This window comes from Centropristis striata, chromosome 24 (genome assembly GCF_030273125.1).
Source record: "Centropristis striata isolate RG_2023a ecotype Rhode Island chromosome 24, C.striata_1.0, whole genome shotgun sequence".
NCBI lineage: Eukaryota > Metazoa > Chordata > Actinopteri > Perciformes > Serranidae > Centropristis > Centropristis striata.
The window spans coordinates 6,948,058-6,966,861 of record NC_081540.1 but is presented as its reverse complement, the minus strand read 5'-3'; the positions used below and the strand labels follow the sequence as shown (position 1 = coordinate 6,966,861).

Sequence of the window (18,804 nt, the reverse complement as noted above, 5' to 3'; positions counted from 1 at the left end):
AAAATCATGAAGAATGAACACAGAAGGACTTTACTCTGTACGGGTTGCGATCTTCGAATTTGTTGAGCACAAATGAACACATTTTTTGACAATACAGGTATAGCAGCAGATACTTCCCTTAACAAGCCCAAGAATGGGAAGACGACAGGTTGAGATACAGTCGAGGAGAAGAGGAGCTTGTTAAGGAGGTTCATTTAGCACACTGTACATCTCTTGTGCATCAGGAGGAGTTGGAGGCAGCGCACACTGTGGTGCAGCTAACTGGGCCAATTAGGAGAGAAGGAGTGGTGGTTTCAGAGCTGCTTGATTAGATTATGTAAAGCAGGAGGGAGTTTATCCTTAAACTGATATTAGAAGAAAGTGGAATACTATATTAATCGAAGTAGCCAAGAGGCTTGACTTAAAGGGGGATACATTTTACTCAATTTAAGGTTCATACCTTTATTTTTGGTTGACCAGGACATGTTTAATGTTAAAATGTCTTTAACCCTTTGATGCACAACATGGGTCTAAAGTGACCCGGCTGAGTTTTTAATTTTCTATATCTTTGCAATAAATTAATTTCATCATTCAGTATTCCAGGTTTTCCTAAACCAACTTGTTTTTGATCATCATACATCCTAGTTTTTTGTTTCTTACTTTTTGAATAAAAACCCTTTTTGTATCACTACTCTTCTAATGCACAGCATGAGACAAAAATTGCATTATGGGGTATTGTGTGTATAATTTTAAGGAAAAATTAATTTAATCAATTTTGGAATCAGGCTGAAACATAAAAAAATGTGGAAAAAGTGAAGCGCTGTGAAAACCTTCCAGATACACTGTATGTGTGACAAAATGATACATAAACATGTTAAATATATGAAATATATGAGTGTGGAAAGTAACGATTTGAAACAAATTAATATTATTATAGTATTAGGTCATTTAATTTTAAATCAAATTTGGATGAATGTTATATGTTGTGCATCAAAGGGTTAAATCCCCCTCCTAAAAAAAGCACAGTCTTCTCTGATTGGTCAGTGTTTTAGGTCTTAGATGTGAGGTGTTGTGTTAGTATTGCTTGTGTAGCTGAAACCCAATATAGTTTGTTTCTCTAGGACAAGGAAAAACAGTTTAAAGCCCGTGAGAGCAGCCTTACCGATGATGAAAAGTATCTCCACCAAGATGTCGCTGACACTCGGAGGGTTTCGTGCTGCCGAGGCGCCGTCCTCTCGTACCTCCACCGCAGTGAAGCAGACATTATAGGGAACGGTGACGGCGACGTAGAAGGTGGCCAACAGGATGAGCCAATCCCAGCCGGCCTTGAACGCACCGTAGTGAAGCAGGATGAAACGAGACTTCTGGACGTCTGCCACCTTGTACTCTGGCACCGGGTTCGCATTGGCTCCAAGAACACTCTGGATGAGGTGTATTGATAAAGACACATAAGGCATATCAGGGTATTTGTTTGTATAAACTGATCAATAATTGATCATCTTATAATCTATAGGGACCCTACAGCTTGAGAGTATCTCCACCAGCCAGCATAAATATTTTATTATCATGAGCAGAAGAGGGATTTGAGGTTTCAGTTGAAAAATGTAGTGTTGCATGGTTTGGGTTCTACATAATTTAGAGGCAAATTTTAATAAATTGATCAAACTTGGAAAAAACAGAAAGCTTTTTCTTATAAACTTAATAAAAAAGTTGAGAAATTGCCTTAAGAATTGTACAAATATGGCGTACTTCACGTTCAAACTTTTCTCTGAATTATGAATCTGTGGCATCGATTTGTATTTTTACAATTTTTCATCACAAGCTGATGCTTTGTCAGGAACCATTTTCACGCACTGGATTACACTTTTAATGTGACTAACATTAGCCGTGTTCCCATTAGAGTCGAAGCGAAATTTTAAAATGTTGCATGAAAGAAAACACAAATGAGGACTACTTGACTACTTGGTTATGGTTTTGAAAAAGATCTGGACGCTATGCATTATGGGCAGAGTAGTGAGACAAAGCCCGGTTTGGTGGCTGAATTTCTCATAAATCCCTGCAACCAATTGATCAAAATGAAGCATAGAAATGTAGTTTTTAGCTGTAGCATGTGTGTTCATTTCCCAAACATAAATAAACACAAATGCATCATAACTGGAATTTAGGATTATTCCCTTCAAGTGAGAAATGAAAAGTACAGTATGAGGATATTTCATAATTGATTATATGCCAATATTAAATTACTTTGATGCTTTGAAGGCACAACAATTGCACTGCCAAGTAATTTTCCTGATCTGAATTGGTATAAAACAGGCTCACTTTCTCTCCTCGATCAGAATACAGAAACAGATGATTCTGTTGGTTGAACAGCTTCTTACCTCTTATACTGACATTTCATATCCACCAATCTGGGAAATATGTTTCTGGCAATTGTGTGTCTACAACTGCCACAAAAAATCCATTTCATTCTGCCTATAACTTGATCTGATGCAAGAGGATGCAACCTGTTAACCATGATACCTGATTACCCAGCTCCACCATGAATTCATGTGACTAATGAGAGCTTCTATGCTAATTTCTTCACTCTAAGGTCTCGGGTCAGCAAGATCACACTGCAGTGAGCACACTTTGTCTCATTCCAGTTACTTGGATTTACAAGTTTCCATCTTATTGACCTTAGAATGAATGCAAATCAAGTCGTGTTGCAAATGAAGCCTGGACAAGCAAATTGCCCCTTTCAGCAAATGCAACTCTGCAAGATTAATCTGCTGACACTGTATAATCCTTATTAGTCACGGGGCAATTATATTAAAAAGATGCATCCTCTAAAAATATCACTTCCAGTATTATGCTTTAAGAAATACAGTAGGTCAAATCTTAAATAGGACAGGACGGAAATAGGACAAAATGTCTCACATTGTTGATCTTCAGCTTGCTCTTGGTTTTGTCCTGTTTCTGTAGGTGTCCAGACAGCTGGTAGAGGACGGCCCGACTGCGGCGGCGCTCCATGTTGAAGCCTGGAGGGCGGCTAATCTGGTGGATCTCCAGGCCGGTTTCCTCATCTGAAAATAAGGACAGAAAATTATACAGACATGCAGACAGGTGGCACAGGGAACTGTTCTGCTGAAAAGGTAGAATTGGTTATTTATTTGGCTCCCAAACTCCTCCATAATATCACCACTCATGTCGGCTGATAGATTCGTGCCCCAGCTGCAAACCCTCTATTGAATCATTTCATGTGAATTATAGTGGAATTGGAAAATGCCTCACTTTCTTTTGCATGCTTTCTCTCACCAGTGTCAGATTCATTGCCATGGTCCAGGTCCTTATTTTCTGTGATGTCCTTATGAGAGACGAGGAACAGAACCACCTCGCTTTTCTCATTCTTTATGGGCACAATGTCCAGCAGACACCAGAACTTGGAGCCTACTCAAAGAAAAAAAAAAAAGATTTAAATTTTCAAACCTAAAAATAAATTACCCTGCAATCCCCAAACACGTCCGGTTTAACTAAAAGATAACTTTGACTGACAGTTCCGTGATTAAGCTTGACAATATCCTGCAGCCATCCGGTCTTACCGCTCTTCTTGTACAGAATGATCTCAGTCTTAAACTCCCGACGTTCATCCAGAGCTTTCTGCATCTGCGAGGTGAGACGGTCGCTGGTCTCGCTGCCTTTCAGGAAGTGACACATGCAGCTCTTCTGCATCAGCTCGCCACGGGCAAAGCCGGTCAGTTCACAGAAGCCATCGGAGCAGTAGACGATAGGATAGAGGGACTGGACCTGAGCGTTCCCCAGGACAAAGTTACTGTCTGGTTGCAGGAAACACAGGAAGGAAACAGAGAAACAGAACAGGGACAAAGCATGAGTCATAACGATGGTAGGCAGCCTCCAGACAACATTTACATATAAAAAAAATAGTAATAAACATATTTTGCAGTTTACTTGTGAAAAAGGGGTCTTCGATAACCAACTGAAACTGTATTGTGTGATTACAAAAACTAAAACAAACTGAAATTATAGTGAAAATGTACTTCGGACTCATCTTTGTCAACTTTTTTTAAGCATTGGTGAATCTGTTTATTGAGACTGGGATCTACACCACTATTTGAGTCGATTACCTTCTAAAAATTCAGCACTTCACTTGAACCAAAAGTCAAAACACCCGGAGCTGCAAGAGTTAGTAACCTTATTGGGGCTGAGATGGATAAGGAAAAGGAAATATAGGCAAAACTCACTCTAAAACTTATAAAAACTAACAAAATTCCCAACGAAATCAAAATTAACAAATGAAAAAAACAAAACTATTATATCCTTGCTTCGACTTTAATGTGAGAAATAATAGATCACAAAAATGATCAGGAAATCATGTTTGCACTTCTTTTTTTCTATTGACATATGACACAGAAAAGGTCATGATAAGATCAGAGGGAGAACCTATTAATTATTCCATATTTAGACAAAATTCCTACAAGAAAAAAACAACTAACTAGACACAAACAAAAACATATTTATCAAACTTTATAAAATCATGTTTAAGTATTATCAGTGCAGTGGAGGGCTGAGATGCCTGATTGTGTTTCAGAGGGTCTCCAGAAACATGAAGACATTATTCTTATTAACCCTTGTGCCTCCCTACAATTTACTACCCTCTGGTGTCCCTCGTGGCCAAAAAAGGCCATGCACACAACAACTGCTATTATATCACCATACATTAATACTTTTTTCAGATTTTTTTTCATAAATCTCTTAAACAACTTCAGACTTGTTAAAAACTATGAAACATTCATTCATTTTCAGAATTGTAATCCTTTATATGCCAGTACATATATTTTAATTTTTACATAATTTCTTCCACAAAAAAATAATTATTTTCCATATAATAAATAGTAGGGAGCTGGGGTTTTGGTGGTGATTAGAGTCTTGGATATGTCAAAGGATAGCAGAAAAAATTATTTGACACTAAAACTGCTATTAAATAACCATACATCAATATTTTTATCAGATTTTTTTTCTCTCATAAATCTCTTAATCAATATGAAATCAAGCAAGAAAGACTATTAAACGACAAGTTATTATACAGTCTATGGTTATATGGTGCTACTGGAGGCTTTAAGTTCAACATCCAGGGCCAAAATGTGTCTTCACAAAGCCATAATTTGAACCATTCACTTTTCATAACTTTTATTTTTTGTCTATTGTTCAGTTTGAAGTTATTTTACTCACCAAAACCTCTGTGAACAATTAACTCTTACTGTCCAGCTGCTAAAATTCAGACGAGACACCGGAAGTTTACAAAGTCTAACGCCAAGCTAGCAGCTAATTAGCTCGTTAGCTAAATGCTAATGTTAGCAGGCTAACATATCGATATTTAGCAGGTTTTAAGTGTACCTCTCTCTTCGCCGCATTCATTTTGCTTATTTTAGCGTATTAGCGTGCTGAACGAGCAACACTCAGCTACAACACACAGGTGAGACCGACAGGAGTTCAATTACTTCGGGAATTCAACATAACAGGTGTTTTCTGATTTTATGGTTTTTAAAATAGCCGTCTATCAGATATGTTGCGTTTAGGCAGTGTGGGAATAATCGGACATATTAGCTTTCCAACTGCAACTGGGAAAGTTCACTTAAACGCCCCATCATGTTGGAAGTTAAATTATAAAAAATAAGCGAAATTAAGAAATAAAAAATGTTCTGAAATAAATAAAAGTAGTTAATTGGGGACACATGTATTCCATACATTTTTTCCATAGTCAAATTTTTTAAAATACTTCTTTAGCTTTCCATAAATATCACTCCACAAAGGTTCACCATATTATGTCATTTCTCATCAAAATCAAGAAATAAAATAAATAAAAATCTAATCTTACAATACCATGTGCAACAGCAACCATGTTTAATGCAGTGAGTGATTACTATTTTCAGTGAGTCTAAAGCCTGAAGAATCAGGTCTACAGTTGAAATCATAAGGCAGAAAAGAGCAATACTCTTCTTTTTATTATTATTATTATTATTATTATTATTATTATTATTATTATTATTAAATATGCAAATTCAACAATATTTATAATTAAGTATCCTATTTCTGCCAGTGAAGAGAAATGTGATTTGAAATAGGGTTAGTGCAATAATAATATATATGTAATTTCCTATTCTTTTGTTTGACAACCAGTATTATGTAGAGTAAAACAAGCAATTTCTAAGTTGATAAAATATATATACCATAACTGTACAAATGCAAAGAATACCATCCAGCCAGTTGCCTTCACAAATACAACTCTCATGAGACATGTGCAAACGCTGCTGGGAGCTGAAGTTATATACATAATATTATTATATTTATAATTATACAGCCAGTAGGATAATCATGTTGCAGTTGTGAGCTGCGCCTTTCAGGGCAGCACACAATTTTGTTTCACGTCCACTCTCATTCACTCTACAACCACGAGGTCGTCACTGACAGTTTAACTAAGATGTCATCCTAAATCAAAGAAAACATAATTAAAATTTAATGCACGGCTCTCTTTTTTTTCATCCTCACTTTATGTTCTTCTTTGCACTGCGAGAGGCTTCGGAGTAATTCAGCTCACTTTGAAGAGCTTCTCCTCGGGGAGAATTTAACATGCTTGCTGCTTTTCAATGATTTTCACTTCATCTTCTCCTCTTCGTCTCCTGCTATTGTTCTCCTCAAATATTCTTTTCTTTTTCCTTTGTTCATCCCAGGCATCTTCCCCACCTCTCGCTGCCTCTCTGCCCTCTACAGTAAATCCATCCTCTGTGATTATGGGCTGCACAAGTAAACTTCACTTTTCTGTTGAGCTAAAACCACCAGATTTGGCAACCTCAGGCAATCGTTAATATTAGATATTTCACTTTGCAGAGCAAAAAATATTCAAACCAGTCACTCTCCTGTAGTTGTTCCTGCTGACTGGAGTATAAATAATGCTTTTCTCTATAATAAAATCTCAATAATGTACCAAAAACTATTTCCCCAACTATAAAATGATGTTGAGCAAAAGTAAAATAATGCATGTTGTCTATTTTGTCAGAGCGTATTATCAGTAGGAGTGCTGACAAATGGTTTGACAGTCTGAGTTATGGGGACAATGTTGAATAATTCATTATGAAACTGAATTCGGTATGATAGGTGGCTCACACAGCCAAGACATCCATTCCACTGAGATCATTAAAGTCCATACATAAATGAATCTGGAGGACTAGAGTGCTCACTTTGAAGAATGTGAGCAATATAGAACGAGAGAGCAGGCGAGAATGATTGAATGGGAGGGATAGAGAGAGTGAGAGATGAATGAACTGAGACACACTGGGAGTGAGATTGCATGAAGATGAACCGGGGACAATGAAATTTAATAATTTATCTATTAATAAAGCATGTCCAGTATAAACGCTCTTGCTAGATCTCATTGAAGCTCCATGGAGACAAGAAGCACCTCCCACTGCAGGACGACAACTGAAAATATTAAAGCTGTGAGAACTTCAACACATTCACCGAGCAGAATGCAATTATACCGCTGAGGCAAAAGAAAGCTTATTGGTCAAAGCAAACAATGGATGGAGCTTAACAGCTTTAATTTGAGATTAGCTAACATGCAAATTACAGTGATAGAATAAAACTTTTTTTTTTTGGTCATACATGCATTCACTTTATTGCTGAGAAACAATATCGAAATGCCTTAAACTGTATTTTTCTAATGGCCAGCAGGGGGCGACTCCACTGGCTGCAAAAAAAAGGTTATGCATAGAAGTCTAAGGTAAGAAAATTACCCTGCTTTTTTACTTGATTTATTACCTCATTTTAACATTTTCCTAATGACTGTATGGTCTCAATTGCTGGTTTTATGTTGTCTTCAATGTAGCATGATATTACTTTTGTGATCCTTATTAGACTTAGGCACCATCTTGGGTCAGTTTCCACTCTACAGTAACATATAGCTACAGTAGGAGACAGCTAGCTTAGCTTAGCTTAGCACAAAGACTGGAGGCAGGGGGAAACAGCTAGCGTAGCTCTATCCAAATATAATCAGACATTATAAAAATGATAAATTGTGGTTTTATGGGAGCAACTCCAAGAAGTCATTGTGCCTAAGAAACATCCATAAATTGTCATTTGTACACATTAGGTATTGTACAGATTAAACAAATAAGATATTACATGTTAGCTAGTGAAATTTAAAAGCTATGGCTATCCTTATGAGACTAAGGCACCATCTTGGATCAGGTATCCAGTTTCCATTTGTGTTTTTCACAGTTTTTATGCTAGGCTAAGCTAGCATAGCTGTCGCAACTCTACGTAACAATGTTAACTACAGGATTTTTTGTTTTTTTGATGGATAAAAAAAAAAAGATTGCATTTGAATTGATTCTTGAACCAATTATAGCTGCAACCATTGGTCAATTGGCACGGAAAAAAATCTTAAAAATTCTTATGCTTCTCGTGCAAAAATTGCAGAAAATGCTGTTTTCAACCTCAAATATTAGGATTTCATGCTTTTGTCGGTTTTATATCATATAAAATGTGATATCTTTGGTTTTGAACGGAAACAATAAGACAGTTTAAGACAACATATTTGACATTAAGTAATGAGTTTGCCACTCTTCTGTTTTATTGCTTCTAAATGGCAGCTTGGTGTCACATCCTCAAATTATTAACTAGTGTAAAGTGCTTCCTCTGGATTATTTTGACCAGTATGTCGTGTTTTGTGCAGCTTCCTTTTGCTTCTTAGCTCTTTGCCCAAATCTGAACCCTGACAGCAGCAGACCACTGTGGGACATGAGACGCAACAAGTGTTTCTGTGTTACTCACATGTAGCCAGATGGATTTGTAGTGACAACAGCGGCCGCTGTGTTGACTGTGAGGCAGCAGGGGAGGGAGGCTGTCCGCGTTTCTCTACATAAAAATGATGCAGCCAGAGATTTTGAAGAGTGTGACAGAATATAATTGGATTTCATGAATCACCTCTCCCAGTAAAAAAAATGCTTGTACTTTTGAGATGATTAGAACAGAAGAATATATTAATATTTAAGAGCAGTGAGCACAATTTGCATAAAAACAAGGGTAGTGCTTTCAGATAAGGTAAGCTTTTACTGGTCCTCTCACACTCAAGCGTTCAGAATAATGTTGAAGAAAAGGCAGCGAGCTCATATGTCACTGTTGAGTATTAATATGCTGTTTTTACAAGCTGGCTGCAGATATTTTCTTCTGTTCAGCCACAATATTGTGCTGCTCTGTGCAGGCCGTGCACACCAGGAGAATCTTGGCTTTGTGCACTGGGGCATTGTCATGTTGGAGCAGGAAATGACTCGCTTGTTTCACCTCATTGTTCAGCCTGACTTTGTGTTCCATGTGAGCTGATTCCACTGTAGGAGGGGGTTTGTTTTGTTTTTGTTTACCCTAACCAGTCAGAAGTCAGTGATTCATCTGTTTGTCTTTTCAGTCGACACAGAAGCAGCGAAACAGAATAATATTCTCATTTATTTATTTAAATCGACCTAAAACAACCTGTAAAGGTGTGTCAGCCTTAACCCATTTAGGCCTAAAACGCCTGGAAAAAATGCCTGGAAAACCTATGGGCAATTTTAAAATAACCCCCTAAAACCTGAAGTTTTTTTTATTATTTCATGTCTTTTTTTGTAATTCTGTGTCTTTTTTTTAGTAATTTTATGTCTTTTTCTGGTCATTCTGTGTCTCTTTTTTTGGTAATTCTGTGTCTTTTTTTTTGTAATTTTGTGTCTCTTTTTTTGGTAATTCTGTGTCTTTTTTAGTAATTTTATGTCCTTTTTTGGTAATTCTGTGTCTTTTTTTAGTAATTTTATGTCTTTTTTTTTAGTAATTCTGTGTCTTTTTTTTAGTAATTTTATGTCTTTTTTCAGTAATTCTGTGTCTTTTTTTAGTAATTTTATGTGTTTTTTTTTGTAATTCTGTGTCTTTTTTTTTTTTAGTAATTTTATGTCTTTTTTTCAGTAATTCTGTGTCTTTTTTTAGTAATTTTATGTCCTTTTTTGGTAATTCTGTGTCTTTTTTTTAATAATTCCGTGTCTTTTTTTAATGCATGCGGATATGTTGTAGTTATGGAATATATATTAATAGAGGGCAGCACACGAGCAATGTGCCACTTTAAATTTTGTTCAAAAATAACCGATGCAGCACCAAGAGTCTTATCTTTGCACCTGAATGTGTGATGATTTCTGCATATATATTGGTCAGACTCACACATTCTCCCCAAAGACGTGATCTGGTTTCAGAGAAACCCTCTGTTGCTCCATCATTTTTTCTTCTACCCCACCTTTATGCTCTTATATTCTTTGTTGTACTCATTTTCTGCACATTCCCCAGGCCCAAGGCAGGCCTGTCACATCCACGCTACGATCCAGGTGTAATAACGTGCGAGCCGAAACAACAAAAGCACTCAGACTCAGCCCTGGAGCAGCTTAGGGAACCCCGATAAACCCTGGTGCTGATAACACGGACCACGACAGCCCGCCATGCACAGTGGGAGATAAACACACACACACACACACACACACACACACACACACATTCTCTGGAGACTCAAACTCTGAACTGGACCCAATTTCAGCTGCAACGACAAGTCAATTGACAGAAAAATTTAAACAGAAAAAGTTGTTTTTTGTTGAAAATGTTGTTTTCAGCCTCAAACAACCTGGTCTCACAGGAATCCGTGGAATAGCCACGGAATCACTCAAATTTCCCTGAAACTGACACGGATTTCGCTACAATGCAAGTTAATGACATGTCATATCCCGTGGCTATTCCAACATACAAAGTGATTATGTACATTCACTGAGTGAATATTTCGAAAATAAAACATATATTTCTCGCTAGAAATGTGATCAAAATCAATTTTTATGCAGAAACTAAGTCAAAATATTGATTTTTTTCACTAAAAATGAGAGAACTGTCCCCCATGTTTTTTTGCTCTGATCATTAACTTTCATTGTAGCGAAATCCGTGTCAGTTTCACGGAAATTTGAGTGATTCCATAGATTTTGAGTTAAGCGAATCCGTGGCTATTTCACGGATTCCTGTGAGACCAGGTTCCCTCAAATGTTAGGATTTCTTGCTTTTGTCTGTTTAATATCATATAAAACTTAATATATTTGGTTTTTAACTGGCAAAATTTAACATTTGCTTACATAAAGAGTTTGCCACACTTTTATCATGTTTTTCAGCTGAACTAACTAGTTTGGGTTGAACACAGTTGTTCCTGTCAGAGAGCTGTCCGTGGTCCTGATAACTTTCTCTTTTCTCTCTTCTTTTCTAATACAATAATCCAAATAACTTATTCAACTTTCAGATCCGACACATTGTTGGTAATACATTAGCATGCATTTCTGAACAGAAAATGAGTTTTTGTTGTTGAATGATTCATATAAAAAGGTGACTTCAGTTTGTTATTTGCCAAATAAATAATATATATTTTTTAGTTTTAAACAAGCTTTTTAAAGATTTCTAGAATATTTATGTTTTATGACAGGTGGTCTAATAAATGTGTTAAGCACTGTATATAACAATGTACCAGTCATTTATCAGCTGTTTATAATGTCACATTAAAAAAAAGAAAAAAACATTACTTTTCAAAGTAAAAGTCTGTATCAAAGAGAAGAAATCTGGCGATGAACACTGACAGCGAGCTGATTTCTGCGTTCAGGATTATTTGTTATACCAGCTCTCTGATGTGTTTCCTAAACCTGAGTTGAAAACACATTTTCACTCTGCATCAGCTTCAAAAGTTTAACAGCCCACAGCTTTGTGCCAAAACTCCCCTGACAAAAACACAAAAATCTGTCACTCTGTAGCCGGTCTTCTGTCTCATTCACTCACTAAATATTGGTTCATACAGCATGAAAATGTGTCCAAGCCAGGTCAAAACTACTGTAAGGATAAATACCTCATATAGAAAAAAAATGTGAACTGTCCCTTTAAGAAGAAGCTAAGGTATGGCTATACCTTGGCTTCTTCTTCTTCTGCAAACAATGAACACTTTTAATCCTTCCAACAATATTTCAGTTTAACCAACAGTCCTAAGTGATTAATTAAATCCTGTAGCCTTTGTTCTCATAAATATTTATGCAGTCTATTGAGATATCTCTGGGTTAATACAAAAAGAAGGGGTTCTAACTGAAGCTTTCTCCTGCAATGTCAAATAAAAAAACTGGAGAGATTTCCCAGGAGTCCCCCTGCTATCGTGCTGCATTAATGTTGTATAGCAATAGATGGAAAACCCCAGCTTCAGACCTGAAAATACTTTTCTGCTCAGCTGGTTTTTAGTACTTGAGAACTCTGTATCAGTCACAGTGGACACTCTTCTGTTATTAAGTGTACAGAATGACAAATAAAACAAGAGTTTGGTCACAGTGAGGCTTGAAGTACCGCCCTCCATGTTTCAGATTTGAGTCATTAGTGTGTTGATGTCATCACAAATCTGTCTCAGTCCTTTTTTCTTGCTGTTTTTCTGTCTTTTTATCTGCATTACAACATTTTCAGCCCCTCTTCCCCTCAACATGCACACACTTTCTTGGCAGCACCCCCCATAGACAGCTATGTGCAGTTGTGCAGTTATTTGGTTGGAGAAGCGCCTCATTAAAATGTCCCTGCAGTGAATGTGATTATGAATGAATACCAGCTGATACCAGGCTTCATTTTCCCACAATAACATTAGGAAGTGCTGGTCATTCGTCTCTTTGTACCCAGCAAAAAGTTTCATTCATGCACTGTGTTTGGTTCAGTTAGAGGACCATTAGTGAAAGGCCCCTTGTGGTACTGAGAAAGGCCCATCAAACCTCAGATTCAATGTGTTTTCAAGCCCTGGTTAAGCAACAGAGGACCAGCTCATTACACTTGCATTACTGGAGGCTCTATCCTGTATGAGCTTTGTGGACTGTTTCCCTTGGGAAATCTTCTAGAGGTAATCAGGGAACATAAGAGTGTAGCGGGCTGCTGCTCTCTGCCATGTGATCCTTGTATAAACAGCCATGCTCAGTAGAAAGTCAAGGTCAAGCAGAAAGCCATTATACTGAGACATGAAGCCAATGCAGAAGTGCCTTAAACCTATGATCTCACAGAAATCCGTGAAATAGCCACGGATTCGCTCAAATTTCCGTGAAACTGACATGGATTTCGCTACAATGCAAGTTAATGACAGTCATATCCCGTGTCTATTCCAACATACAAAGTGATTATGTACATTCACTGAGTGAATATTTAGAAAATAAAACATATATTTCTCGCTAGAAATGTGATTAAAATCCATTTTTATGCAGAAACTAAGTCAAAATATTGATTTTTCACTAAAAATGAGAGAACTGTCCGCCATGTTTTTTGTTCTGACCGCTGGGACCTTGAAAGTCACGTGACTTGGAACAAACCAATAGCCACGGGATATGACTGTCATTAACTTGCATTGTAGCGAAATCCGTGTCAGTTTCACGAAAATTTGAGCGAAATCCGTGGCTATTTTACGGATTTCTGTGAGACCAGGTTGATTCTGAGGCTACAAACTTGTTCATTGTTCATATGTTTATTTGATATGTTTACCCTCCAACGGGAGAAAAAGGATCAATGCAAGAGAGGTATGAAAATAAGGAGAGTAGTGGAAAAAGGTTTCATTTTACTTCTACTGTAACTTTACTTGATAATTTGTGTCAAACTATGTCTCTGCTCTGTGGTGGAGAAGTATGCGAATATTCTACTACTGTTGGAAAATTGTACAGCACATGTAAAATGTCGATGGAATGTTGATATGTGGAATCAATAAAAAAGATAATTAAAAAAAAAAAACCTGCATTCTGTCTAATGGCCAGCAGGGGGCGACTCAACAGGTTAAATTGTATGAAAGTCAATGGGAAAATGAGTCTACTTCTCACTTGATTTATTCAGCAGGTGGTTGGACAGACTGGTCTAAAGAGCTGGTTCTGTGGTTGGAGCCAGGTTGGACACACTGGAGGAGGTGGTGGAGAGCAACCTGGTCTCAGAGAAATCCGTGAAATAGCCACGGATTTCGCTTAAGTCAAAATCCGTGGAATAGCCGTGACTTTCAAGGTCCCAGCGGTCAGAACAAAAAACATGGCGGACAGTTCTCTCATTTTTAGTGAAAAATCAATATTTTGACTTAGTTTCTGCATAAAAATGGATTTTGATCACATTTCTAGCGAGAAATATACGTTTTATTTTCTAAATCTTCACTCAGTGAATGTACATAATCACTTTGTATGTTGGAATAGCCACGGGATATTACTGTCATTAACTTGCATTGTAGCGAAATCTGTGTCAGTTTCACGGAAATTTGAGCGATTCCGTGGCTATTTCACAGATTTCTGTGAGACCATGTTGCGGAGAGATGACCTGTCAAGATGTTCGAGTCCATCTTGAAATACCCAGATCATCTGCTACACAAAACCTTTATGGACCAAAAAAACAGCAGTGGACGGCTCCTCTCTCTCTGTTGCAGGACGGAGAGATACAAGAGATCCTTCTCTCCTACAGCCATCAGGCTGTCTCATTCTAACAGAGTTACCAGACTAACTGAATTTACCCTCTGGGATAAATAAAGTAATTTTGATTTGATTTGATTTGAGTGAATAACAGTTGAGAGAACTTAGTCCCAGCAGAACCTCAGAAGGTCAGATTTTCTCTATTAATACTTTGATGTGCAACAAGTATTTGCTTTTGTCGTCTCTGCTATAATAGAAAAAATGTGAGGATTGCAATAATCCAGTCAGGAGGTAATGAAGGCAGAGATCTCTGCCACGCAGTCTATGAATGACGGCAGTAATCTGGAGGTGTGGAGTCCAGGTTGGAGTCCCGAGTCCTGAGCAGCGCCTTCGATGCCACAACCACGAGCTCTGTGTTGTTGCTGTTAGCTTCAGTAGCTTTGACAACACCCATGTTTTTGTGTTGTGCAGGCAGTGGACACGGCGCTGAGGGGGGAGCTGGGTGGATGGTTTTGTGCTGAGAAACAGCTGGGTGTACCGAAAGGAGAAAAACTCCTCGAGTCTACAATTCCCACTCAACCAAAAGAGTCCTGTGTCTAATGGATCTCCTGCAGCACACTGAGGCTGCCGGGCGGCTGCAAGAAGTGATCAGATACAGGGAAGTGCAATCTGTTCCACTCTCAGATTAGAGTCGAGCTGATCACTCTTGACACCAAATAAAAAATTCTAATTGAGTTAATGCTATCTGGTGAGACGTTGCCTTCAGGGGACATACAGGAAACCTCAAATCCCTGCAGATGCTTCTGATGACTGATTCACATGTAGCACATTGCAGCAGGAATGCTTCACAAATCCACTCTGTTTCAGAAAATAGCCAAATCCCGCTCTGATTCCTTAAACAGTATATGGTTCATGCACACACTCGCGTGTTGCTCAGTCCTGCCTGTTAGTTTGCGCCTTCGGGAGTGTGTTATGTAACAGTGTTCAGCTACAATCACTGCAGTTTGCATATTGATTGACAGTGATTTATGTGTAGTTTACATAGGCTTCATGCACAGACTCGTGTGTAGTGTTTTGCAATGAAATGTGTGTGAAAACAACTGCATAGGTTGGATAAAAGAGGTCAACTGTTACAATAATTATGCAGGATTATTTGGTGATTTTAGTTGAAAAAGAGAAAAGAAAAGGATTGGCAGAAATGTTTGAAGTGGCTCATGTTCTACTTTATGAATGGATCTGTCTTGTGTTTGGCAGCTGATGTAACGGTTTGAAATGTTTCATTCATATAAGGATGTTTTTTAATAAAAAATAATGACTTTAAATTATACAGAACACTGAAAGCGAAGCTGGATTTTCACCACGTGGAAATGCTTTGGTGTTTAACTAAAAATCTGTTTGGAAAACCTCTAGAGTCGGCTGATATGATGAGATTTATTACCTGCCGTGCTTTAAAAAAAGAGTCAATTTCAGGACCTTCATTCCTCAATAATGGTGTTTATTTTTTGTGGATTCCATAATCTTTTATTTGATCATATTATGACCATGCAGAAAAAAAAAGCTCCTGGCTTTCAGTGACAAAAAGGCAGTCGAAGACACAAATGCCAACCATTAAGAGACTCAAAATGACCACAAAAGGGCACAAAGATGCACGCAAAGACTACCAAGGGACACAAATGACCAAAAGTGATCCTTTATGACCGCAAAGTGACAAAAAACATCACTAAGAGACACAAAAACTGCTTAAAGAGGTACTTAAAGACCAACAAGAGACAGAAAATGTGCAAAGTCGACAAAGAATTAGCTCAAAGAGACACAAAAAGACAAAAAACGGCAAAAAAAAGCTCAAAAGAGACATATAGAGACCACCATGAGACACAAAACAACCACAGAAACGCAGAATGATCCCAGAGAGACACTTAAAACCAACAAGAGACACAAAAAGACCAAAAACGGCAAAAAAAAACACCACAAAATTAACTCAAGAGACACAAAAAGTCCACAAAGACACAAGAAAGGAGAACAAAAAGACCAAAAACAACCAAAAATTATACAATAACATCACAAATAGACACAAAATGACCATAAAAAGAGGTGAAACAACTGTGAATTGTGTGTCTTGCTTCTGCAGTAAAGGTGCTGTGACCTTTCACATGTCTGTCCTCAGGGACACGTCGTCTTACACATGTCAGCACACACTGCACAGCACATGGGAGGAGCACGTTGCTCACTTGTTCACACAACACACTTGGGCCCTTTTAGCAGATTAATTTCAGCCAGTGAAGTGTGAATGGATCCATAGGAAAGGCTGTGAATTGACTTTTTGTATTGATTCAGTTCCCAGTTGCCACTCATGGACAAAATGACTCATAGCGCTAATTAAAACTGTGCAATTTATGGACATTGACATAAGGTCATCAAGAAGACTACCAAGAGACACAAAAGACCAAAAGTGATCTATTATGGACTCAAAATGACCTCAAAGAGACACAAAACAACTACAAAGAGATGGAATTGACCCCACAGAGTAACAGAAAGACCACTAAGAGACACAAAATGACCAAGGACAATAAAAAAGACTAAAAAAAAGACTAAAAACAACACAAAAGAGACATAAAAAGACCAGCATGACACACAAAACAACCAGAAACAGACGCAAAACGACCAAAGAAGACCAAGAAATAACTCGAAGAAACGCTAAAAAGACTACAAGGACACAAAAATGATATAATATGACACAGGAGACACAATGACACACAAAATACAGACACAAAACAACCAAAAAAGACACAAGATGACCCCAGAGAGACACATAAAGACCAACAAGGGACACAAAATGACCAAAGATGACAAATAATTTGCCCAAATAGACACAAAAAGAGTAAAAAACAACACAAAATTAACATAAAAGGCAGAAAAGAACATCTAAAGATGCAAAAGGACCCCAGAGAGACAAAAACCCCACAATAAATGACACAAGATGACCTTAAAGGCACACATAAAGACCATCAAACAACAAAAAAGACACTTCAAATGGACACAAAAGAATAAAAATGTCAGTCAAGTGTGAATGGATCCATAGTAAAAGCTGTAAATTGACTTTTTGTATTGATTCCACTCATGGACAAAATGACTCACAGCGTTCATTAAGACTGTGCAGTTTGTGGACATTGACGTTTAAACTGCTCAGGTATGGAGCTCTATGAATTCTACATATGTTAATTATTAGTCTGTGCTTTCATTCATCATAACTCATTCATAGGTTAGCGTGCTCATGAGTCCTCCATTAAGCTCTTTGCAGATCTTCGGAGGTGTTTCAGAGTTTAAAGTGAGTGAGAATTCACATTCATGGCGCACCATGAAAATAAAGGATTAGACTGACTCACGGGTCCCGTCGAACCGAGTGGCGATTGTATCCAAGAAGGTGTTCTGTGGCGCGATCAGACCCCGCATCACCGGCATCCGAGAGCGGGTCGATCCGCGCCTCTCCCGCCGCTCGGAGCCCTGGCTCTCCGTGGCCACGAAGCCCGGCAGGAACCTGGAAGTAGTCCCCGGCGCTCCTCCTAACCCCTGGAGGAGGGCGCCCAGCCGATTCACCCGGGACTCCACGGTGCAAAAACTGACCACCGAGCAGGTGATCCCGGCTGCAGGAGGAGGAGAGAGGAGCCGCTGGAGGCTGGAGGGGAGAGGGATGGAGGGATGGAGGGACCGCGGCGAGGATGGTCACATTTACGCACGGGTGTACTGCAATGCAATCCCCCTCTCCTCCTCTCCTCTCCTCCCCCTCTCTCCTCCTTTCACTCGCGCTTTCTCTTTCTGCACCAGCCTCTCTCTATCTCTTTGATATTCAATCAGTCTTCAGCTGTCATCCTTTGATGCCTGGTTTGAAATTAAAGTCTTTTATTGTCTTGATTTGGAGTCTTTTATTTTGTTATTCACAATCCCCAGCTCTGTCTGCCGCGTTTCACACTTGGATCTGCACAAAATGTGTCACCCCAAGAACAGAATGAATAATTTAGTCAGGGTGGACAAACGTTTCAAACACCTCTGTTGGTTAAACTTATTATAAATATTGTGAGGAAGCCATTCATCCATTCACATATGACACTCCACATGGGAAACAACACATGGGTCTGTGCATATGTGAGTGTTTAGATGGCTGAGGATGTTTATAAGGATAATGCATCACTTCCAGTAAATAAATGTCAGGTTTCTTATTTCTCCTATTTGCAGCACCAAACATCTGTTCATAAAGTCTATTTATAGTCTGTTTTAGAGATTTTTACACTTTTTCTTTTTTCCTAGGTTTTTTATTCAACATCAAGTGCACCTGCCATAAAATAAGTAAATAACT

General features: G+C 38.2%; 1 protein-coding gene across 1 annotated transcript in view; it reads right to left on the bottom strand.

Moving 5' to 3' along the window:
- The window catches only part of LOC131963096 (potassium voltage-gated channel subfamily H member 8-like), a 36,922-nt gene extending 18,698 nt beyond the window's left edge, over window positions 1-18,224 (bottom strand). The window contains exons 1-5 of the mRNA XM_059328237.1: window positions 17,837-18,224; window positions 3,558-3,791; window positions 3,274-3,405; window positions 2,896-3,041; window positions 1,142-1,400 (exon numbers count right to left, since the gene is read on the bottom strand). Coding sequence (XP_059184220.1) covers window positions 1,142-1,400; window positions 2,896-3,041; window positions 3,274-3,405; window positions 3,558-3,791; window positions 17,837-17,912 — 847 coding nt within the window. The 5' untranslated portion in view covers window positions 17,913-18,224. The remainder of the gene's footprint in view (window positions 1-1,141; window positions 1,401-2,895; window positions 3,042-3,273; window positions 3,406-3,557; window positions 3,792-17,836) is intronic.
- Window positions 18,225-18,804: the final 580 nt, after the last annotated feature.